The sequence below is a fragment of the Blennius ocellaris genome (assembly GCF_963422515.1).
Source record: "Blennius ocellaris genome assembly, chromosome: 3".
Lineage (NCBI taxonomy): Eukaryota > Metazoa > Chordata > Actinopteri > Blenniiformes > Blenniidae > Blennius > Blennius ocellaris.
This window is the reverse complement of record NC_137652.1, coordinates 22,442,125-22,467,276: the sequence shown is the minus strand read 5'-3', so window position 1 is coordinate 22,467,276 and position 25,152 is coordinate 22,442,125. Positions and strand designations below refer to the sequence as shown.

At 41.4% G+C, this 25,152-nt stretch overlaps 1 protein-coding gene across 1 annotated transcript in view; it reads left to right on the top strand.

Moving 5' to 3' along the window:
* sorcs3a (sortilin related VPS10 domain containing receptor 3a) overlaps positions 1–25,152 on the top strand; it is a gene marked incomplete at its 5' end in the record, with an annotated part of 262,081 nt that overhangs the window by 223,052 nt on the left and 13,877 nt on the right. The window contains 6 exons of the mRNA XM_080521147.1: positions 3,212–3,325; positions 4,384–4,555; positions 15,805–15,991; positions 19,915–20,048; positions 20,712–20,835; positions 21,282–21,394. Of these exons, the coding sequence (XP_080377273.1) occupies positions 3,212–3,325; positions 4,384–4,555; positions 15,805–15,991; positions 19,915–20,048; positions 20,712–20,835; positions 21,282–21,394 (844 nt within the window). The remainder of the gene's footprint in view (positions 1–3,211; positions 3,326–4,383; positions 4,556–15,804; positions 15,992–19,914; positions 20,049–20,711; positions 20,836–21,281; positions 21,395–25,152) is intronic.

Here is a 25,152-nt window from a genome sequence, read left to right as displayed (position 1 = left end):
TAAGTAAACCATTTACAATCCATTCCAGTGAAGCCAACATAACTCAGTTTATTACTTGACTACATGCCTCTTTCAATGCTAATGAGCAAATCCAAATTTTCTCGTCATTACAGGCTGAGCACCAACATACAGAGTGAGCACGCAGCTGACAGTCAGTCTCAGGTTAGCTAATAGTAAACAGAACAGGAAAAAATGAGTGATGGTGGATAGAGATATTCTTAAAGCCACCAAGAGTAATTACAGGGTATTCGAACTGTTGCTTTTCTTGAAATACAAGCATTTATTTTCATCTGCATTCTTCCACCTACCATTAAAACCTGCATAAGTCAACTTAAATGCCCTCTTTTGTCCACATGAAACTCTTTTCTTTTAATAACAAACACTGTCCTCAGCTGAACTTTTTCCCTACATCCACTTACTTCCATTTTTGTAAAGGTTTCCGAACAACTAAAACTGCATTTCCAGATGAAACCCACTGAGTGGAAATGGGCCTTTATTTCAAAGGAGAATTAGCTCGATAAATGTTTGCTCCCGTGGAACAATGTTGCAATGTTTTAAAGAGTTGGTGTTCACTGCCAGAAAGGAGGGAAAAAAGTGGAAGGTCTTGTGATGTGAGGAGTTAATTGACCAACGGAAGCCATCTAGACACAGCCGAGGCTCGTTCACAGCAGGTACATGGAGACCATTGCATATGCGATCCATGTGTCTCATTAATTTGCTCCATTTGCTGTGTGTTTTCCAATAATCTGATAACTTCGGGTTGGTTTTACAGAATTTGCTCATAATGTGAGCTTCCACTGTGTCTGCTGGAGCTTCTCTTATGTGGAGGTGTAAATACTTTCAATTTGTATGCAAATGCTAAACGCTTGTTGTTGTGGGTTTTTTTTTTTTTTTTATCTTGTAATGACAGCGAGCAGGAAGAAGAAAAAAAATCCATCCCGTCATACAGCAGTTATATGAATAGTGTTCGTAGAAGGGCAGACCGAGTGCTAATTGGTTTCCACTGAACTAGTGCAGTTTTTGTGATTCCGTCTATCTTCTCTGTTGGGAATTAACTCGGTGCTAGCTTGACATGCTACAATAGGCCCTTTAAGTTAATTTGACATAAAGAGTCCGTCTGGATCGCATGGCACAAACTTATGAGAAAATAAATGAAAGGTGGTTGCAGAAAAAGCAAACAGTTCAAGAGATCGGATGTGACTCAGCACAGGGAGTGCGACTCTACAGGACCAAAAGTGGGTGTCAGTTACGTGCAGGACATAAAGAGAAGCCAGTGTTTGAGTGGATTTATGTCTTACAGTATCTGGGTAATTGAACATGATGTCTGCAGTCTTGATGATGATATATCAAACCTATTACCTCGGCTTATGAGCCATGTACAACACAACAGCTCCGGTGGTCAGGCCAAGCAGATGAACAGCAACCAATAAGCTAATAACTTTGGCCATTTTAAATGTAATAAAGCCAATAATGTAATGACATATTTAAGAAGAAAAAAATCGCAACCATAATTGGTAGAGACTGCTTCATAGTGTGTATCCTCAAACGATTATGACTACTCAACCATAATTTTGAAACTTCACAAAACTCGTTTATTACCATGAGGTGCAGTCTTTATATCTGATTGTATTATCACTGCACTAATTACATTACAATTGATTTTTAAATCATTTTAACATTGAATTATGTTAAAAATGTTAGTCCGTTGAAGGTTCTAATATTTTATTAGTTGATATAGGGAAAGTATACAAATTACCCCAAAGAAGAGCAAATACTGGATGTGCAGGGATCAGAAACAAGTGTCTAAAAACGAGACTTATTATGAAAAGTCCAATCTCATTTTCAATTTCTTTGCCAGGTTGTCAATATGGATTTTAAAAGACAAACTATAAACGAGGATGATACTGAGGTATTTCAAAGTAGCAACAGTTTCAATTGGAGTTCCTTGAGATTACATGCAGGTTGAGCAAAATATTTGTCTCTGGATCTATTAAAGATCCTCATTTTCATTTGATCTTCATAATGTACAAGTTTCAGTGACAGAATTTCATTGTAAACAAGTGCTCAACAGCCAATAACACAGTGTCTCCAAAACGATAAATGACTGTCATCTGCATGAAAAAAAAAAAGTTCCCCCAAATCAAATTGATAGAAATGATAAACAACAAGGGACCTAATGCAGAGCCCTGCGGCACCCCCTTCTGAACAGTCATTATATTAGAAGAGCAAAAATTCACTTTTATGTTCTTGAGTTTTTATATAATATAATATAATATAATATAATATAATATAATATAATATAATATAATATAATATAATATAATATAATATAATATAATATAATATAATATAATATAATATAATATAATATATGATTTGCAAATAACAATAAAAAAGTTAAGACATTCAGGAAAATACGGTAATTATGGCCCTCATTAACAACAGTTTGCACACCTCAGATTAGAGGTAATACTGCAAGGTCAAACTCTTCTGATATTTCAACATTACATCCTCACCTGTCAAGGACATCTCGACTAAGACACAGTCGGGAACAATGTCACATACTTAAAGGTTAACTACCTCCGGTCTATGACCCATCTTGAGGGGTGCCAGAGATCACAAGACGGACCGACTCTTCACTTGCATAAAGGAGATCAGAATCAGAGTTGCACATTTCAAAGAAAACAAAATGCGACACTTGATCAGACCTTGGAAGGCGGGGATCTGCAGCTCTGTACATTTCCTATATGACCTGTGACCTGTTTGTCCATGTGCATCTGTGCGGCGCATCGGCCCTGACAGGCCGTTAATGAAAAGTTCACACTGTTGCAATCGTGGAATCGAACCAGACTGGTCTGTACGTGTCCGTCCGTGTAAACAATTGATAAATCAATGTCCGGAGTGTTATTCCAGTGGGCACTTTGTTTACTTTGCTGTGTAACATGTAAATCAAGCTGTGATTGGAAACGCTGGCAGCACTCTGAGAGTCGTTCGTAGGCGTGGCGACAAATTTTCCCCTCCGAGGCGCGTTTCTGAGCAGCTTCACGCCGCCATGGCGCATTTATCAGCGGGGGGTCGATACACAATAATGACGGCAGGCAGACGGTCGGCGGTCACAGGCGGAAAGATAAGATGTGGATGAGGGGAACACACAGCAGGACGACAAGTTCCTCTTCCCATGCAGGTATTGATCCCGGTCTTCTCTCTCCAGTGACTACGGATACGAGCGCCGCGGCGACGGGAACTGCAGACCCGCCTTCTGGTTCAACCCGTCAACCGTCTCCCGCAGCTGCAGCCAGGGCCAGAACTACCTCAACAGCACCGGGTAAGAGCCTCAACAACCCTGATACTACTCAGTACAGATTACTGAGTTACTTCAAAAGTAACTTGTCAGCAACGGGGTTACTGAGAATAAAAAGTAACGAGTTACTTATAACTTTCTCCAAAGCTGTATTATTGTAGTAGTCGTAGTAGTACCAGTACCAGTAGTAGTAATATACCACAGTTACTTATTTGGCTGGAAAATGGATCGTCAAGAACGTCCTCACAGTTGTTCTGATCTGAAGACGGTTTGATGGATGAAAAAGCTGGAGTGACAAAGAATCAATGATTTCTAAACTTAGTAACAGCAAACGTGCTGTACGCACTTCAGACATCACTGTTGACCAACACAATCATAATCCATCATACATGTGCGACACCCGTCAGGGCAGGGATAAAAATAACCTGACAATTAGTGTACCTTCGAAAGCACTGTTTAAGTAACGTCCATTTAGTGGTTTAGTCCATCTCGCAGTCATTGTGTGTGATCGACTGGGCCCTCACCAATCAAACACTTTGTAATTAATATTGACCTTTTCCAGTCTCTACCCGATTGATCAGCGCATTGCTACTTTATTTTCGCTTTGTCATCCCTCCACTCAGCCGAGCTCTTACTGATCCACAGCCACGTTTGTTCCCCGAAGGCGGCGCGACTGCCACAGCGGCACGTCTTTTTAGCGATGATAACTTCACGAGAACAAAAGCGCATATCTGCGTGATCAATTACTCCCCGTTACGATCCGTTTGTCTCTTGTCGTGTCAGAACGAAGCGTCGAGACACGTGTTGGTTTTGGAAGCTCCCCAGGGGACGGACACCTTACAATGCTTAATCACAGCGGGAGTGTTTTATTCACCACGGCTGTGATTAAGCCTCCCGATGTGTCGCAGCCTCTGACACAGCTTGTGTTGTCACTTGTCAGAGGCGCTGCTGACTCCGACAAAACTGTGTGAAAAGCACAAACTCGAGGGGAATGGTTTAAAATCTGAATGGCCTGACATCAACTTTAATAAAGCGTGTTTGTTTGTTTGTTTTTTTCTTGGATTTTGTTTTTGTTACAAAAGGTACCGCAAAGTGGTGTTAAACAACTGCACAAAAGGAGTTAAGGAAATGTACACAGCCAGGAAGCAGCAGTGCCCCAACAGGCCCCCCAAAGGACTCATGCTGACCACCAAAGATGGCAAACTCACCGCCAACTTGGGCAGCAACGTCACCTTCCTGGTGCATCTGGATGAGGTGAGGAGACGCCACCAACTCCAAACTCACTGCAAGCACAGATTTATTCAGGATGATCCACCACACACGTCCTTCAAGGTTTTTTGAGCTTTGGAGACACATCCATTAGGGTTTTGTCAGTAGGAAAGCAGAATCATGCAGCGTGGTAACCCTGTTAAAATGCATTAATCATTATCTGTGTGTAGAAAATGCACTTCTGAAGCAGAAGAGGGAAACACAGCAGGGTTTTTTTTTTCTTATTAGAGAATAATACTATGACTGTTGCGCATTATGGTTCTCATAAAGCCTTAAAAATCCTAATCAAACATCTCTGCTCTTATCTCAATTTTATTTTTGACTTACAGCTTAACGGTTGTGCAATTTGTGATGAAAAGCGTGGCTGAGCTGATGTAAAAATGGGATATTTTGGTCAATGATGTTACAGTGGTTAGGACTCTCAATTCACAGAAAAAATGTCACTGGTTTGACCCTGGGCTTGATGGGTTTTCTTGTACCATTGTTGCAGATCAACAGTGGAAGTCTCAAAAGGCTGGAGATCACAGTTCATGAGACTAGTGCCAGCTTTATTAAAGTGGTGAGGAAAAGGAGAGGTGAAGCACGCGTTCAGCAGAAACATAATTGTTCAGACGGAGGTCAGAGCCGGTCACATTGGTGTCAGAGATCATGCTGCAAGCGTAGTCGTGTAGGCAAAGTTCACAAATCCCAACATGAAACACAAAGCTTACTATGAAGGGGGAAGACACAGGAACAACAGAAGCCCAGGAAATACCACAGTCACCAGGTGAAGACAATTACACACTCAGACACAGGGGAAACACATCAGGGCAGGGAACAGCAATCAGACACGAGGAGGAGAAGTCAAGGAAGACGTTTTGTATACATCTGTCAGCGGCTCTCCTTGTGACTCTCAAGACAAAACACTAATCTCTGTCTCACGTCAATGACGTGGAAATCACATTCATGTGACTTGAACATTCAGACAGCGATCGCATTGAAAGACATCAGATACATACTGTATCCAATTACGTACCACATATGATGGAAGCATGGCTCTGGTGTGCAATAATTAGAATTGCAATGTTCACACAGTCACAAAACTTGTCGGATATGAGTCACCTGTGAACATAAAATTGTAATTGGGGTCACATTTGCCTGCAGTGTGAAGGCAGCCTGAATGCCCTGTAGATGTGTTTATGAGCACGTTTGTGCTTGATGGACATGCCATGACAGATAATCCATTCGTATCACTAAAATAAGATGGATAAAGCGCTAAAAGAGATGCACATCAATAATAGAGCATTAAGGGATTTGTTACATACAAAAAATGATGCATCTTTGTATTCATGAAATATTGTAAAACACGTTTTTCTGACCCTTAAAGCCTAAACATAGACGTTACACTACCGTCTGGTGATTTCAAGCTGGTATTCAGATTTTAAGTAAGCCAAATCCTTTCTAATCGCCCACACCATGTAAGCGCTCAGAGCCGGGAGAAAGAAAAAAAAAGAAAGAACTAAAAAACTCACCAGAGACCGTTTTTATTCTGAATTCAGAGCCGGAGCCCGGCGGGCTGCCTGGTCAATGAGAAAACTGCCCGACATGTTTTCTCAGACAGAATGTGGTATGTGGGTTTAAAAGTGCAGGGAAACTAGCATTTTCCTGCCACTACAGTAACAGCCTGAAGGGGGGGGGGGGTCCCCCCAGGGGTCCGTTCCTGGCCCTCATATTATTGTGTGATGAGGTGAAGAATGGAGAACTGTTTTCTTTCAATATTAGAGTACTTCCGTGATGGAGCGATGCGGTGAAGGCGAGAGGCATGGGGTGTGAAGAATCCTTGTGGCATCAGCCTCTTTTTAGAAAATTCTCCAGATGAATTCAAAGTTTAATTTATATTCATGAAGCCCGTCATAGCTGTATTTCTTGTGGAGAGAAAATGGCATTAAATATTTAATGGGAAGGAACTCTGCTTCGCACATCCACATTTAGAAATAGGTCTGGAAAGAATGAGGAAATTGACACATGTTCAGAATTAAGACCATATTGGCTCCACTGAGTTCTTTCATTTTATCAACCATTTGCTTTTAACGACAGATCGACTTCATGAAAATGATCAGTGAGCTGTAATACTTTGTGTCAAAACAATTTAGAATTTAGCTTCTGTTTCATATTCAGCATAAAAGAAAAATGGACACAGAAACGCACACACTGCTTGATTTCCTCACTCAGTTGAAAAATGTGATGTATGTACGTGAGTCCAAGCAGGAAAGTTGCATTTAGACATTTTGGATGTAACTATTAAAACAGTGGGTCCCAAACTTTTGTACCCAGGAAATGTTGTGGAGGGAAAACCTACTCTCCACAACATACACAAGCAAGTGCATTGAAGCATTGATGAAAAACCACACATGGGTGTGCAGAGAACAATGCGCTATAAATATTAACACTAGTGAATACACGGATATTCGTAATTACAGACAGTGAAGTTGGATTACTTTACTAGTAACTCTTATGTATAAAGTCCCAGAAGAAAATAGACTAGGAGTCATGACAATCTTGTTGTTATCGTCCTTCTCCTGAGCATGTGCAAAAGATATATTTATTATGGCCGTGGTGCACATGCGCAGTATCATTGTTTCAGAAATGTCCTGTTTTCCGCCGTCTAAGCAGAGTCGGAGCGTTTTCCTCCATTTCCACGGAGACGGGAGTGGGAGCATTTTGGAAACGGTTTTCAAAAAGTCACATTTTCATTGGTCCAAGCAATATTGTCACGTGAATGGACCCCCAAAGCAGTTTTCCATTTTCACTTGAAAAACATAGTAATTCAGTAAATATTTTCATCATATTAATCAGTAGCTAACTTGTTCCGTAAGTATTTGGGTGACAGTAAATAGTTGATAGATGGGTGTAATGGTGGATGGCATATTGTTAGGATAAAATCATTACTGTGGTCCTATGTAAACTTGAGAGTAGGGTCGTCAAACATAAGGTCCCCGGGCCAAATCAAATTGGCCAGAGAGTCCACTCCGGCCCATAGGATGACAGTTATTGATTTATTAAGAAGGGATTGCAATGTTTTGTGAAACAGTTGTGAAATGACTGAAACTACAGTGATCCACCGAGTAGCAGTAGCATCAAATTCATAATATTTAGATGATATCATAAAAGCATACCTACTTCAATTTATTTCATTGCATTTTTTTGAGATGACAAATGAGACTTGGGAATGGATGACATAGTTTCTGGAGATGCACTACCAAAAACCTATGGTTGTATTGTTATTTATAGGTTAGTATATATTCATTTTACTGCTCTGGCCGACATAGGACCAATTACAATGAGTCTGACACCTCTGCTCTTGAGGAAGCACACCTTGTTTGTTCATTGGTGTCACATCAGTTTTCTGCAGCCGGATGGGTTTTTCTTTTCTTTTTTTTTTTTTTTGTATAAAAGGCACAACAGATGAAATCAGATGGTGTCTTAGAGGGAGCTCCGACTGGATAAACTGGATCCGTCTTGGTTCAGTGCTGTCATAATGAATCAGACTTGGCGTCCCTTCTGCTGGCAGAGCTAAAGTAACCAACGCTTTGCCAGCTCTGTGCTTAAATTGGAGAGTAGAAACCGGGTGGCGGCATGCTCCATTTCTGTTCTCTCAAAAATTCAGACTGTTCTTTGTGTTACTGTAGCTTTTCAATTATCCCCTGAAGATGTGGGAACTTAAAAGGGTTTATTTATAACTACTGAAGCATTTCAGCCACTTGGTGTGCGCTTGATTTGAATCTGTGGTCTCGTGTGAGGCGGCCGCCACGACGCACAGTGTCCGCCGCTTCGATATCAGTGCGACTTTGCAGCGGCATTTCTTCCACGGTTAATATCAGCGCCTTGTGATCTGCCTAACAGTTGTTTTGTCAGCTTGAATTCTTATCAGCCGCCTCCCTGTTTCACACTCCAGTCACAGTTGGGAGGAATTGTTCTACAGTTGTTCTCGCTAGCATTATCCCCCCCCTTTTTTTTTTTTTGTGTGAAACCTATTTCGGCCCCAGCGGATGACTCGGATAAATCTCGAGCCCACAAATGCTGTGATGGAACACGACAGCCGAGGCCGCTGAGGAATCCCAGCTAAACTATTAACTCCCTCTCCGTGTGCACGAGCAGCATTAGCAGCAGTTGCTAGGACTTGTATGGCTAACAGCACAAATTACAGTACTCTCATCTTTTATTGTTTTTTTTTTTTCCCCTCCTTTTTAATTCAGTTTTTCCACACAACAACAAATCCGCCCAAGGGCCACAAAACCAACTCTGTGTTGTGATATTGTTTGGCAGCAAAGCAAACTGTGATAACAGTGGTGACATTTTACCATCTTATGAAGGTATTTCAATCAAAAGCAGCCAGCAGGTGGCTCATTACGTACACCTGCAACACCAGTAATCAGTTTGTCATTTCCCTCAACTTGACCTTCATTTATATTGTTTTCTCTTGTGTTTTGCTTCTTAACCGGTCTATATTTTTTTTTTTAGCAGTATAACCAATAGAAGCATTTTAGAATCCACAGCAGACCTGTGAAAGTATCGAGAGATTTTGAAGTAACCTACTTTTGTATGTTGGAGAAGTCTTGTGTCCAGAGCTTGGCTTCACTCCAATGTTTTTTGAAAGCAATTGAAGGGGTTCTAAGCACTATTTTCTGTAACGAGTAATCTAGCGTATTACTATTTCCAAACTGGTGCTCAGATTAAAGCTACTTATCTAAGTCACTGTGCGTTACTATTGTAGCGTCCCACAGGATTGTTGTCTGTAAAGCCGCTACATTACTGAACAGAACAGACGGAGACAAACCTGGCTGCTCCTCCATCATTCCTTCTCTTCCAACCGGACGCGTGCTCATGCACGCACGCACGCACGCACGCTATGGAATCACATGGAAATATAAAGAGGATCAATAATACAATAATACTTTTTCAAGATCACAAAATTACTCCATGAAATAAGTACAATGTTAATACAAAGGCAATTTTAATGAAACATTCTGGTGCAAAACACAGTGCAATGTAAAGAAATTAAATACAACTCCTGTATATCCTATCGAGCCATTTGTGGTTTTTTACTTTAGGCCCCCCTTTTGTTTGACTTCCCTGGTGTATTAAAGTGAAAGTTAAGCTGAGCGGAGCATCACAGTGCAATGCATTTCAAAATGTAATATCCGGACACCACCACAACGACCGAATACTCAGATAATCAGGTCCAACCCAAGTATTTTGGCCATTTTAGTGTCCACTCAGCTTGGAATCTGGAAGGAAAATCTGTCCGTTGTCCGCGTCCGGCAGTTTGTCCGCTCATTAAGGTGTGTTAACAGTGTGACGCTGAGTCGCCTGCTCAGTACAAGGTGTCTCCTCTAACCGGGTCCACTCGTCAGAGGTTCTACGGTATTTACCCATTGTCAAATAGTTTCGGTATAATTTATCAGTTGGCAATATTTGCCTCATCATGACCACCCTCCTCTGCCACTGATTGGCTCGTCAGCCCTCAGGCTGCACAGTAAACATCATCCAATCTTATTGGTGAGAGCAGTGAGTACTAAACCAACAAGAGGAAAAGTAGAGGTGATCATGGCTTTATCATCCTAGGGGGGAAAAATAGGCAATCTGACTTGTTGATAATGCAGGGATTTAGAAATGAGTGCACACTGGAAAATATGTGGATATACGTTGTATACCCACGTGTACATCACTGGTTGCTTAATAATATCCTTACCGCACAATAAGAACGCTTTAATTGTGAGATTGCACACTATCCTTGAGTCTTGACCCATCCAGAATGTAAACTGCCTCTGCTCAGAAAATTCACACTGTACATGGAGTATGAAGAAGCAAACATTTTCCATTGAGATTTTCTGTTTTTCGCAACTATGAAGTGCTGTTACTAAGTCTAAACTCTGAATAAAAGTTTTGACATTTTTCTTAACTAAGAGCACCCCCATGAAAAGCCTCACTAAATAAGAAAAAAAAAAACCCCAAACTTTAAACTGGAATGAAATGTGTTGTTTGATTGCTGAAAACAGCTTCCTGTTGACAACAGCGGTGTGGTGAGAACGGCGCCGTGAGCGCCAACCAAAAGGAGGCTAACGAGCTCCTGACAGCCGAGGGGAGCTTTACAGTGGAGGGATGATTTATTTCGTGAGACACCTTTCACATCACAATACAATTCCAAAACATGTCTGTCATTAAAGTAATTATCCTCCATGTGGAGCCACTTTAAGATCTCTTGCTGTACGTCAAAAACAGGAAACACGAGGGGTTTCAAAACATTTTTATAGCTTTTTATTGTCTTATAGTACATTTAATTGCAGTTAATTTAGATTTGGGTTCTTTTTCTGAAAAAGTTTGTATTTCCTGATTGTGCAATTGTCAAAGCAGTAGGACAGGAATAAAAAGTAGGAACATGTGATCAGATCTAAGATTATGACATAACACTGTATGACCCATGTTGCCATCTGGAGTACATCGTAGTAATTAAAGTTGACAAGTGTGAGGATTTGAGCCAGTTGGTCTCCAAACCTGCCGCTCCCATTGGGTGGCCACACCCTGCAGCGGTCAGAATCCATCAGAAGTGACCCAGTGACAGAGTGATGGATGGCCTCATCAATGCAGGAGGTCCAGTCCAATAGAGCAGAAGTTCCTGTCGGTTCTGGCAGAAAGCTGTAGAAATTTAATATTTAATAGAGACTTTGTGCCTATTCAAGAGTAGATTTGGAACAGTTTCTAAAAATGTTTCGGACTTGTTTTGTACTTGTTTTAGTTTAGTAGTGACTGTGTTTCACTCTAGTTTCTGACTTGTTCTTAAATATATAATTCAATTCAATGTGGTTTCCGCAGCACCGAATACAACACAGTTTCCAGACACTGAGCAAACACAGGAAAAGCTGGAAAGGTGTCACGGATCAGGTAAAACCCAAAAGCAGACTCGGGCGGACTCGGGTTTACACAGTTCAGTGCATGGTTCGAAGCAGAATTATCCACGTCAAGGCGAGGCACTATATAAACATTTCACAGGGCTTTACAAAGTCATAAAAGGAAAGGGGGTTTAAAAATACTGTGGAATAGGTAGACACAGGTGACTAAGATGGACAGGCGAACGTGGACAAGACAGGTGAGGAAGTGACAAATTGTTTGGAGGTGCAGACATAACTAAGACACAGAAATTGAATTTGACAAAAAGAAAAAAAAACCTCCCTTTTAACAGAAAAAACCCCCTGCAGAATCAGACTCATCAGTGGAGGGTTTCTGCTGGTCCAGTTGTAGTTAAAGGATACAAGGAGAGGGCAGACGGACAGATTATGGGGACGGGTTCCAATCCTGGTTTGGTATAGGGTAGGGTATGTGCGACTACTCGTAGTAAAAATTGTTCAATGACTGAGTCAGTTTGAAGTGGTTACAGATGTAACAGAGCAGCAGTGACCTATGCTGGCAAACAAGCCCAATTCAATGAGACTCCAGCTCAAAATATGCAGATAACACAGAAAAACCAGCACGGGTCTGATGGAGTCCTTAGAAGAGGGACCTGCACAGTAATAGGCAGGTGGTCTTCCATGGATTGGGATCTCACAGTTCGCAAAAAAATTGTAGAAGAGTGAATTGTAGAAAATGTGAGGTGTAGAAACACAGCTCAGCTTGACAGAAATAACCAGAGCGACGTTCCAAAGTGACTCACTGCCGTCTTCTGTTGTAACACATCAGCTTGTCGCTGTAGTGTCGACTTCCGACACGCACCTGAATAAACTCCCGTCCCTGTGTGTCCAAACCTCTGTCGGCTGGACCCTGAAGGCTGCGGCGTGACGTGTTTGGATGTGCTCGGCCCGGGGAGATCGGAGCACACAAAGAGTGACATTTGCAGAGACGGGTGGGCTTCACTCTCATGCAGATGAAGCCAGGCCCACCGAGAGCAGAGTGAGACACACAGAAAGAGACGGCGGTGGCCGAGAAGAGCTGAGTGACATCATCGCCACCAGGCCCCTAGTCTTCTCCGCACGCCAGCTCATTACAGTTGGTAACAATGCAATGCTGTCAGAGCCTGCTTCAGCTGCTCGCTCTTCTCTCCAGCCACTCCAGATATCATTTACCAGACAGAGTGACATGGAAATATCCCCTGATGTCCCCACAGAAACACCCCCCCCCCCCCCCCCCCAATTTTCACGCTTGGAGGCACACAAAGAAAAGACTCAGGTAGGAGATGGAGTGAGCTAAAGAGCAGCGACACACAAAGAGAACAATAGCTTTGTTTATTGTGTGCTGTCAAGCGTTTGGCCGCCGCCATGCCAATGCTCCATCACAGGTGACGACCCCAGCAGCACCGCCACAGTGTTGCCAGGAGAAGGCCGGGAGTCCGACCCCACACGCTTGGAGAGGGGGAGCCAAAACACTCTTGCCCCCTTTATACTATGTTTTCAAGTGAAATCGGAAAACTTTTATTGTGTTTCAGGTGTCCGTTCACACCAGAATTGAGCTGAAAATGAAACTTTTTGAAATTTGCTCCCAAGATGGAGCCTTTTGAAAACGCTCTGACGCCATCTCTGTGATAAGTGGGATAAGTGCTTCATTACGACAACAAACAACACTGTCGATTTGTGGCCTGACATGCCAACGACATGGATTTCAGGGTTTCTGCCATTACCGTGTGAACTGGCATCATTCAAAACATTGCCTTGTAAACAGGAAATAATTCTTGTGATGTGTTTTCACTTGAAACGTCGTGCCAACGACAATGCCTAAAACTGAAATAATCTATTGGGCACGTCCCAAATCAATCAACACTCAGAGTGACATGAAGATAATCGGTCTGATTAATCTGAGTGAGAACAATAACTAAATAAAGTCAACAAGTTATACTTCATATGAAAATAAGTGGAACATTTTATATCAAGAGCTCCGGCACTGTAGTTTCATTTTTATTCATTCACCAATTTCCAGCCAAAATATTAAATTTGATTCAGCAAGCTTGTTAAGAGCAGTGAGAATCTGACAGGAAAAAATGGAATGATTTTTAAATGAAAATATACTGGGTTTGGAATCATTTTTACTTCTGCATAATTAGTAGTTGCAAAGTATGTACATGTGATGGAGAACTTTCCTGACATGAGGCAGATTTCTTGGACTCTTTTTACCCACTTCTTCGTCAGATACAAGATGAGCTGCCAGAATTCTGCTAATTTTTCAGCTCAGAATTACACAGTCCTTGAACACAGAACACATTCGGTTTGAAGGGAGGGAACAAATGTATAGAAACTGCGTTTTTTTTCTCCATTTAAATGTTAGTCCACATATTTCTTGCTCCTTTTCATTTTTATCAAAGTGCTCAGGCAGTCCATAAAATTATAGTACTTAGGTATAATTACATAGTTAGATAACCACACTTGTTTAATTATTTCTCTCGCAGACTGAATGTAATGATGCCTCTTGTCTGCTCGTGTGTCTGACTTCTAAAGTTTTGTCCAATTAGTTTAGCGAGGATAAAAAAAAAAAAAGTTTCATTAAAAAGAAGCATTAAGTCTGTCGGTTCGGTACAAATGTTGAAAATATTAATTTGCAAAACAAGTCATAAAACACCCATGTGATGAATATGGACAAATAAGTTAGAATTCTCTCCGCAGGCAGAATAAAAATGCTCTCATTCAGAATTCATTGCCGTTTTTCAAGTAGCCAGTGTGTCTGTGACACATCAGCTGAGTTGTCACCACAGTGTGAGTCAGTATAATGACTGATTCATTAAGGTTAACTGAAGTTACATCGGTTAGCGATGCTCTAATAATTAGTTACTAAATTGTAACTTGAAACTATTAGACAATTTGTCATAACAGTAATAATTTGATTTATGGTTAAAATATGGTTCTGAGTGCAGAAAATATGTTTAAATGATAAGATTTCCCTCAAGTCAGACACTGTTGCATTGAGCTTAACCTCTGCTTGATGCAATGTACATAAAGTTAAAAGATTGAAATGAACAAAGGTTTTTAGTTAAAAGGATGGAATGGAATCCGCAGAATGCATAAAATCATACTGAAAGGTCTATTGTTTCATAACGTATTCTGGTTGTGCACCATGTGTTTAAAAAGCAACTAATTACTTTTGGAAATAAGTAATCAGTAGAGTAATTGGATTACTTTCACAGTGAAGTAATCAATAACTAATTACTATTTCCAAGTAATTTGACATACACTGTGTAGGTTTATGTATTATTACCTCTAGTGTGGTGTGGCGCTCTTCTCGTGAACGGGAGTTTGGTGAACAACAAATAACAAATAGCCATGTAAACACTCGTTTAGGCTAATGGTAACATTAGTAGTTAGCACAGAGAGAAGAGACAGCAGCTTTGTTACAGTTTTCTGAACTCTCAGGAATATTTGTCTTTAATCCACTCAAATTTATACCATGATCCTGTTGATGTTTCACTCTCACGTTTCATAATATAAATGCTGCTGATTTTAAGCATTGGCAGGAATGTAAACGTGTCCTTGAACATGTATTAATGAGAAGTGGGAACATTTGCCGCCCTCACATGGTGCCGTGTGCTGTATTTTGGCGTTGAGTGTGCAGACTGGGACACATTTCTCCTCGGGGAAACAGACTACTGACTCATTTTCAGCCTGGCTCCTGCTCCGTGTTCTAAAGCAACAATTTTTACACCCACTGATACTGTATTCCTCCAAATAATCACTGGGCATGTTCGTGCTCTGCCAACGGGAGGGCTCGCCTGCCATCGACCACCAGAAACGCCTCTCGACTGCAGGTTCGCCCACCTCCAGTACGAGCTGTGGTTTAATGAAGTCACCCTCACAGACACACTTCTCGAGCTTTTCTTGTGTTTTCTCCACGAGCTCTCCAACAGCGCTGCCCTACAAAGACACTGAGTTTTTGCTACAGAGGAAATGTGGCTTCAAGAAGGGACAAAAAAAAGTCGTTCAAAGCTTCTTTTCTCTTTAAATCCTTCAAAATGTGACTGAAAAAGACCACACAGGCTATCCAAAAGAAGCATTAAACGTCTCTCTCGTCGCACAATCTTCAATAAAAACACCTGCCGTGTTCACTTTATGTTAGCTTCTGATGCTAACAAGGACTTTCGCTATGAAACATTTCACTTGAAACCTTTGATTAGAGCTTTCATATTTCATGCTTCAAAAGTTTGGTATTGAAATAAGCTTTTTTTTTTTTTTTTTTTTGCATATATTGTAAGTACAAATCCCTGGCCCATGTGTTTTTTTTAGGGCGACTCCCTGCGAACAAACATCCAGCTGGACTTCGGCGACGGGACGGCAGTGTCGTATTCCAACCTGAGCTGGACCGAGGAGGGAATCAAACACGTGTACAAGTCTGCAGGGATTTTCCGCGTCACTGCGCTGGCTGAGAACTCACTGGGCCTTGACACCACGACGCTCTTCCTGCATGTCACCTGTAAGTTACCAGTAAATACACTGGATTATGTTTACTAGATGTTGCTGTGAAGTTACTTCACAAGTTGCTATGTTTTAAATTAGGTTCTATCATGTAGAAAAAAATGCATCTAAATTAAGTAGAATCGAAAATGGAATCGGAATCATTAAAATCTTATCAATTCCCATACTTATGTCTGAGGATGCAACACCACAATCATAGATAGAATAGACAGAATAAGTTATAGCTTGAAAAGAGTGTTGAACTTTTTATGTGAATTCATCATCTCCTGCCTGATCTGTTTCAATGTACTTCCCTGTTTTATCCCAATGTGTCAGCGACTCCAGCTTGCATTGACACCTCAGCGGAGCACATTTACAGCCCATGACATCCTCACCTTCGCTCCTTCAGCGCTGGGATAAAGATAAGCTGTGGTTAAAGAGGATGAGTGCTAACACGAGGGGTCCTGCGCCACAGCGGGACTCAAACCTGAGCTGGGAGTTCCTCCATGAAAGCAGAGTATTACATTACATGTGTCTGCAGCGAGAAACCTCATCCTCAGATTAGCGTACAGCAGCATGTCAGGTCGCATTAGGCTGTCAGCGGGACACATGCTGTCACTTTTACATGACTTCAACACGTTTCAGATCAGGAAGTTTTTTTTTTAAACTCTGCTAACAAGTCTGAGCTTGTGTACAGAAATGTGATCTCATCATTTCTCTCTTTGCATTTTCATCAACACCTACTTATAGCAATGAAATGAAGTTGGAAGGAAACATAATGAATATAAAGTCAAATCACTTTATTCTTTATTGTTTGGATCTGAGTAATTCGATTGCAAAATCAATGTACTCCACTACATTCAATTACATTATGTGAGTATTAGGACACATTACTGTTACCTTCAGCACCGAGTAACAGATTAGTATGATTTAACATCAATTAACATTCAGATTATAGAGCATCTTCCTCAGAAAGCGTTTCACAAACAGAGCGGACTTGGATAGGGATGTGTCCCAATCCGCTCGGTTTGCGATGTCAGCGGATAGGATTTATTGATCGCAGACCAGGTCTGGAACGATCGTGGCCATATCAAGATTTTTTTTACATATATCAGGACTTGACCAGGGTGACCCTGGAATGAAATGTGTTAATTCTATCTGTTTGTGGTGGTCCAGGATGTGTAGCTCAATAACCAATAAGAGCAACACACAAAATCACATGAAGGAAACGGATTAAAATGCTGTACATCCCCGACAGAATGGGAGAGGTGCTCATCCTAATACCAGCTGAGAAAGAACAAATAACGTGGGATATCCGCTGAAAGAAATCTGAAACAGTCCTCTCCTCTCTGTTTGCAGCAACCTGGTTTAGGACACAGGAAGAGTGCAGGACCTCCCGCTGTTTGCAGCCTGCTTAACTGATGTAACGTCACCTAATGTCTGATATCATCAAGATAATACAGTTATAGTTACTTTTTTTAATCAAAGGTTCCTATTTATGTCACTCCACTACTTTCTATAATTGGTCCTCGTAGCTGTACTCTTTTTAGTAGCTTTCATTGCACTGGTTTTGACCTTTCAAATATTCAGACATTCATTTAACAAGTGATGCGACACATGCACATTTTGGGATAAAGCAGGAATTGTGTTCCACCATTACAGCATGTGGACATTAGTGTTTGACCAAAAATTATGATACATTTCAGGGCTTAGGAGGACACAAAAGTGGCCATTGATGACCAGAATGTGTCCACATACAGCCATGTGAGGACAGTGGAAAATTCAAAGAGGAAAAGCCCTGATACAAGAATACGTCCAAGCTGAAAAAAACACACTTTTGTCTTGTGTCACCAAAAAAACACTTTCTCTCATCTCAAAAAAATTTATACGTCCAGCTTGATCCAGAACTCCAAATGGCAACTCTTCATTGAAGGAATTGGTGGCTTGCTTCAGCGATATTTTACATCATGCAGAGTATGAAGGTTATTTTTAGAGACAGGGTTGATCTTACAAAAATCCCTGTGATCCAATCAAACTGGCCAGATTCCAGCTCCGCCCATAGCTGCCAGCACTTTCCAGTCATTTACAGTTAGACTGTGCGAGCACATGCTGATGTGGGGACTTAAAATCCAGTGAACTCTGTGTACAAAACACTTGATGAACTGGACGTTCTGAGAGCAACACAACAAACAGTGCAACACAGAGCTGCTGTTCGCGGTTAAAAAAAAACCATCAGGTAGCATCCAAACTTTTCCATATGAGGATTTCTTTCCCTCCAACATGCAGGAAACCAAACACACAGCCAACTCACCGTCACCATTATTAATCATCATTCCCCCCTCACACTTGCAGCAGATTTAAAAGTAGAGTGTTCTGAGACCGAGATCACACGAAGCAACAGTCTCTCATCTCCTACCATCACAGCATGTGCATTGTTAAAACAGCTCACCGTATATGTCTTACCTATTAGGTGATGTCAGTTTACCCACCAGCCGAAGCTCTAATGGGGGGAAAGTCTGTCTGACACACAAAGAAGGGAAACAGACGGTAAACTGCAGGGGAAAAAAATACATCTCTTATAAAACAGTGCATGGTGTGTTATTTTATCGTTTTATTGTCAATCCCAATGCCTACAGTTGTTTCTGCTCAAGCTAAAGCCTAGTTTATACTCCATATGCCACAGATATGTGACGGCAATGTGTTCCAGCGTACCACCGCCAACAGCTTCTAGCGACACATTTGACGTGGGGAAGTGTGCAGACCACGAGGGCTTTCATTGCTCCGCTCTACTACAGCGTAGGGCTGTAGTGCCATCCATAATACTTTGAACACCTCTGATAATATTGACGTCACCATGCAAGAAGCTAGCGTGTAGTTGCCTGCAGCTAAAATTCCGTCAATGCCACTGTCAATTTTTGTGCCTACGATATTTCGGCTGCAATTTGAATGCAAGCAGTATGTGGCAAATTTGAGGCTTCAAGAGGTTAAGACTGCAAAATCGCAATTGGAAAATAAACACTACCAATGAATTTCGTGCTGTTATAGGAACGATACTTCTGGACCCCCAAGGGTTATGGTGGTCAACTACTTCGCCACATGAGTCATTTTTTCGCAGAGCTTCCAGGGTTGAAGGGACTGCGCCAACGGTACGCACTTCTCTATGGGTACTATAGGCGCAGTAGTATATATTAGCTGTTAAGCTAACAGTCTGCTCATTTAGCAGCAGAGAGACTGTTACTTATGAAAATGTTTAACGATTTAACATTGAATGGTAACGTTCCCATTCTGAGAGCTTATTGGTTGTTGGTGTAGTTTATCTCAGCTGTTTTGATGCTACTTCCTCGGCACATAATTAAAGATAATTACTTATCCTACTTAAATATTAAAGATTTTCAGGTAACTACAAACTGTTATTAACTCACATCGCACTGGGTTTAGTCTTTGTATAGGTGTAATTCAGTCAAAGAAAGACTTTTTAAAATAAGTTTTTCTATACTCTGAGGTTACACGGTCAGATAAAGAGAAACAAAAGAATTTCCATCCATCATTTCATATTAACGCACACTTGGCGCCATCTGGAGAGCTTTCTCTCTGTGAGTAATTCTGTTATCAGAGTTCAAACAGTATCTGTCACCAAAATGTCGGCTTCCATCTGTTTTTTTGATTCACTTTAGCTCTTCGGGTTTGGATTGAAATCCTCCGGAGAGCTGCAGATCAGCCGTAGAGGACGACTCTGGACGGATCATCACAGAGGAACACGATCGCTCTCACATTAACGCTGATGGGCTATTTATCATCTCACCCCAGGCTTAGGTCTTTGACTGGAATCTCAGCGCTCTGAAGTGATATTCAGAGGATTCCTCACGGGCCTCACCATGCTGGATTGATCTCTGAATGAGAGGGAGCTACATAATAAGTGCTCCTCTTGTGTGTTCCGATTAGGTCCAGTGGAGCATGTCCAGCTCCTCGCTCCCTTCGTAGTCATCAGAAACAAGGAGGTGAACATCACAGCAGTGGTCTTACCCAGTCACCCCCGCACTGTCACTTACTTCTGGTGGCTCGGCAACAATACCGAGGTAATTACCACATTTCGTTAATACCCACTCGGCTTTGAATTTCACTTTGATGGGTCGGATTGGACTTTTGGACTGTTATTATTTCTAAGATTGTAAAATTGTGTTGCTATTAACCAAATGAGTATTGAGAGTAAAAACTATGATTATAAAGTGTTTTTACCTGGTGAAAAGGGTCACTTTAGCTTGGAGAAAGAAAACAGCTTGGATAATTGAAAGCATTATAGTGATGTCTACTAACAATTTTTTTCCATTTTCGTTTTTTTAACTAAATCACCATATTGACTCTTTCACATGTTTTCCTATTTGGCCATTATTCAGCCATGTTGACTATTTTAGCAACATTTCATTGTGTTTAGATTTGTTGGGGCATTTACTCATTGTTGATTTTACCCATTATTTTAACTTTGTGTCAACATTGATCTATTTTACTTTGTTTTTTGATATAACATGTACTTAGAGTTTGAGGAAGTTGATGGCAAGACAAACAGCCAGTTTAGGCTACAATCTCTCTAAAATATGCTAATCTTAAAGAAAATCATCAACTATCAGAGACGGTAAAAGCAAAGTCTCATTCAAACACCCAAGTGACACGTTCAACCTGCAAAAAGAAAGAAGCCGTTAGCTGTTTCATTGATCCATCATCTCTGTACTCACCCCCTGCAGCCAGTGGTCTCGTTGGATGGGAGCATCTCATACACCTTTCACAGCGAGGGCATGCACACTGTCACCGTCCAAGTGGCTTCGGCCAACGTCATCCTGCAGGACACCAAGACCATCGCAGTCAAAGGTCAGCGCATCTGTATCGATTCATGTTCTCCGAGCTGGAAACAACTGTCACCGAGTCTCTGGCCGTCAGCTTTGCGTAAAATGTTTCTGAAGTAAAACGGCTCCAGCTCGACGACAATAAATCAAATTACAGCTCCGACCTCTTAAAGAATACATCTTCATTTGAAATGAAGTAGTCCGGCTGCAAGTGTCTGTAAAATGCGGTGATTTATTACCAGAGGATGGGCTGCCGTAAAGCGCTGACATTTTCTAATTATCTGGAAGTGCATCTGGTACATGTAGCCAAAGGGAAGTGTGGGGGGATATGAGGAACCTCTTCTTTTCATCAAGTGTTAACTACCTGAAACTGGGCTGGAGCAAGATGACAGTTGGAGCGCGGCTCGCTGAGATAATGCCCCCGGATCCTGGTGAATTAATGGCTGATTCTCCCCCGACTCTCCTCGACAGAATTCTTCAAATCGCTACTTTTATCTTTCTCCCCTAATCTGGACGAGTTCAACCCCGACATACCCGAGTGGAGGCAGGATGTGGGGAGAGTAATTAAGAAGGCTCTGCTCCAAGTGAGTGGTTTTCATTTTCTTTGTCCTTCCATCCCCGTCTCCCTCTCTCTTTTTCCTCCCATCGCTTCATCTCTTTGTCACCCCCCCCCTCCCCCATTCCATCTCTCTCTTTCTCTTTCCTGTCTGTCTCGTCTGGCTATTTCTCAATTATTTCCCACACTCCTTTGCTGCCCAATACTCTGAGCTCAGTGGTGCGCGGTGAGAACGCCCTCAGGCCACCCTGTGATTCATCTTCAGACAGGTGTGAAGACGCCTCTGCTGCACGTCTCTCCAGAGATGGCTTCATGAGCGCACTCGCTTTAATTTCAAAAGTCACAGCTAAAGTTGATCTCACCGCTGGAGGTGTGTGGGTTTTTCTTAAAGTGGAGCGGCAATATCCGTCACTGGAACTGATATTCTAGAGTATTGCACATGTAACGATGTGTGCTTGTTGACTTAAGAACTGATTGAGTGGCACAAAACAAAACGGTATTGATTTATAGCTCCCGTTTTCTCGATCACGCAAAATACCGGCAGCACACACGGCATCAATGAATCCTTCTCGCGCATGCACAGAAAAATGTACGGCGATCGTACTTCACATGTGCTGCATCAGCGTTTCAGAAAAGGGTTTTCACATAGAGTTGGTGCGTTTTCAGTGACTCCGAGCACCGTTGTTTAAACAAGGCCTTAAGGCAGCGGAGACATTTCTTCAACTGGCCTCCCACAACTTGTTGACTTTATTATGATATATTGTATGTGTTTCAGCTCAAAGCAATTTATTAGTTTTTGTTTTTTTTTTCTTCCTTGGATTACTTGGTACTAATCAAATTGAGTTATCAGTTATAATTTCATTAAGTTCTTGTGGAGGTTCATCTCTTCATCCAATCATGAATTAGTCTTGTTTGCATGTGTTCAATCAGTTTGCATGGTAAATCTGTCTTGGCAAATCAGCTCCGCTGTGCCGCTCACTGACACTCCATAGTAAGCCAGATGGTCGGAGTGCTCTCAATATGCGTGTATGAAGCTCCCCCGTCACTGCGAAGTGCTCCTCATCTCCACACTCGCCACTCATCAGTGGCAACCAGCCTTTGAGTTTGAGTTTATTGAAAACAGGGACGCCACATATTTATGAACATATACATGTAAATATGCAAGATTATAGCCAACGGATAATTTCCATCTTTAGTCCCTTTGGCAGGTTGATGTCAAGAACACAAGATAATAAAATCATTTGGAATTATTTAATAAGTATTCATGGACAAAATATAATCAACATCAGTCTGTTATTCGATATTTTTCTTCGGCCTGCAGAGAAGGCCTTGCCCTGGCCAATGCTGAAAACAATGATGTTATTGCCCCACCTCTTGACCCTGTAACCCGTCTTCTTCGTTTTCGTGCATTTTTATGGCAGAGTTACAATACCACCTATAGACCTGGCATATGAAGTACGTTGTTTTGAGTTGTTTTCATGCTGTCTTTTGGGCGCAGATATTTTCCGGCACCAATGCTCCAACACTGGCATGACGGGGAAAAAAGAAAAAAGATTGTTTTTGAATTAGTGACTGGATTGGTTGTACTGTATATCACAATCAGAGGTTGAGCACCACAACATTATAATTTGTCAGCACACTGTAGAGCTCCAGGATATACTAGGGTGGTGCACACAAGATTACAGCAGAGCAGAGTGGGGGGGGGGGGGGGGGGGAAGCACTTTTGTTGTTACTTTTTATTTTAAAGGCTTCTGGCTTCACCGTACAGGTCTGGGTAATCAGACCAAAGAGGGGCTCCACAGTCTTCATTAAAGCAACCAGGTTGTTCCAGGAGGGACTGTTGTGAACCACCACCAGAGTCAAAACACTTGAGTGGTGACAGCTTTGCTTTCTGTTGACGCTTTACTGTTCAGTCAGCACCACTTTGCGATGATGAGTCATGTCAATGTTAGGTTTCCTTTTATAACTAAATCCTTCCAGAGGCTGAACTGTTGCTCATGTTTGTTTTTATCTTCTCAAATTGTGCTATTTGCATTTGATATCTCGTGTTCTTTAAACGAAAGTCGACGTGTTTACTGCGGCTGACACAAAGTTCATTTCCACGCGCACGCCTCTCCCACGCGATGACAAGCAGGTTTATTTTTCCCTGTATTCCGCCATGGTTGAGAAGTCCTGGCTGCTGGAGACAGAGGCCAGTCCGCAACTGATGGTTTTCCAACAAAGTAAACAACTCCCCAGCAATAAAAGAGAGATGAGAGCGAGTGGGAACAACTCGCAATTAAAGTCAAGGTCCATTTAGCAGAGGTGCGGCCCTGCCGCCGAATCCTTCACGCCGTGCCTGTGCACTCTTCACCCAGGCTCATTTCAGAGCCACCGCCGCAGCCGGTCCTCGGCGCTCACGCAGTAATGGAGGTTATCTCATTCCAGTCCGTCTATCTGCCGCTGCCCCGCTCCCTCATTCCCTGAGCGTTCCTCCGCTCCGACTCACACACTTCACAATGGTCACACTCCCTCCAGCTTCCCTTGAAGGTTAATGCCAGCTATCAAGCTACCATCCCCACATTGCTTTCCCAAAGGCGATGACACACTATTCCTTCAGCGTCTGCCCGCTAAATCGCATCGGTAAAGTATTTTCCTCTTCTCACTCTGCTAAACAGTAGTAATGCTGATTATCAACTTACTCTCAGATGACTTGAGCTCATATTAAGTTCAGTGAGTCTCACTTTATTATAATTGAAGAACAATCAGGATTTTATATCAAATTTGAATATACTGATTTCTTTTTCTCTTCTGGAGTTAGAATATCCTCGGTTCAAAGGCTTGGGAGCCTTTTTTTGTAGAATTTCATGTTCTCCCTGTGGATGTGTGGCTTTTTGTCCAGTGCCCCAAGTTAGATAAAGCAACTATAAGTTATTATTGTTGTTGTTGATATCATCATCATCATCATCATCATCATCATCATCATCATCTATTATTATTTGAGGACTGATTTATCTTTTGAAAACCTCTAAACTAATCAATAATAGCTGATTTATTTACTTACTTTCTTTCTTTCTTATGTATTAATTTATTGCGATTCATGCAAAATGTCTTTAATTTCTTTACTTTATAAAATCATTTAGTGACACCGAGGTCATGACCTAGATCTACCTACCTATATAGCCTTGAAAACCGTATTTTTTTTCTTATTCAAATCACTTTAAGATATCATTTACCCACATTTATTTGAGAGATTGATTGATTGATCAATTTATTTATTTATTTATTCAAACGTAATTTGTATTTTTTTCTTTAATTTTTTTAAATAATTAAATATAAAATACTTTGTTAATATTCATGTATCTATTTAATTGTTTGTTCATTCATTTATCTCATAAAATTGTATATCTATTTATTCATGTATTTAGCTTCTGTGGTATATCCATCCATCCATCAATGCATGACATTTTTTTTTATGGGATTGCTTCAGGAAAGAAATGTTTGGAAATGACTGCTCCAGTTGACATTTTATTTTGATAGCTTATAGCTGATGCTAAACGGAAGTTTTCCGTTATTAAATTTAAGCAAAAATGACATAAAGAATCTCAGAAAATACCCTGAATGTGAAGGAGCATATTAACTCTCTGCAGCCTCCCTCTGGAATTTATATCCTTCAAATGATATTTCTTGAAATAAAGTTGCAAAATATTGCACTATGAAATCTTTATGTCACAGTGAATTGAGGCTGACTTCCCTGCAGCGGGTAACCTTGTCCTCACCGAGTCTCTTAGCCGTCTTCCTGTTTAC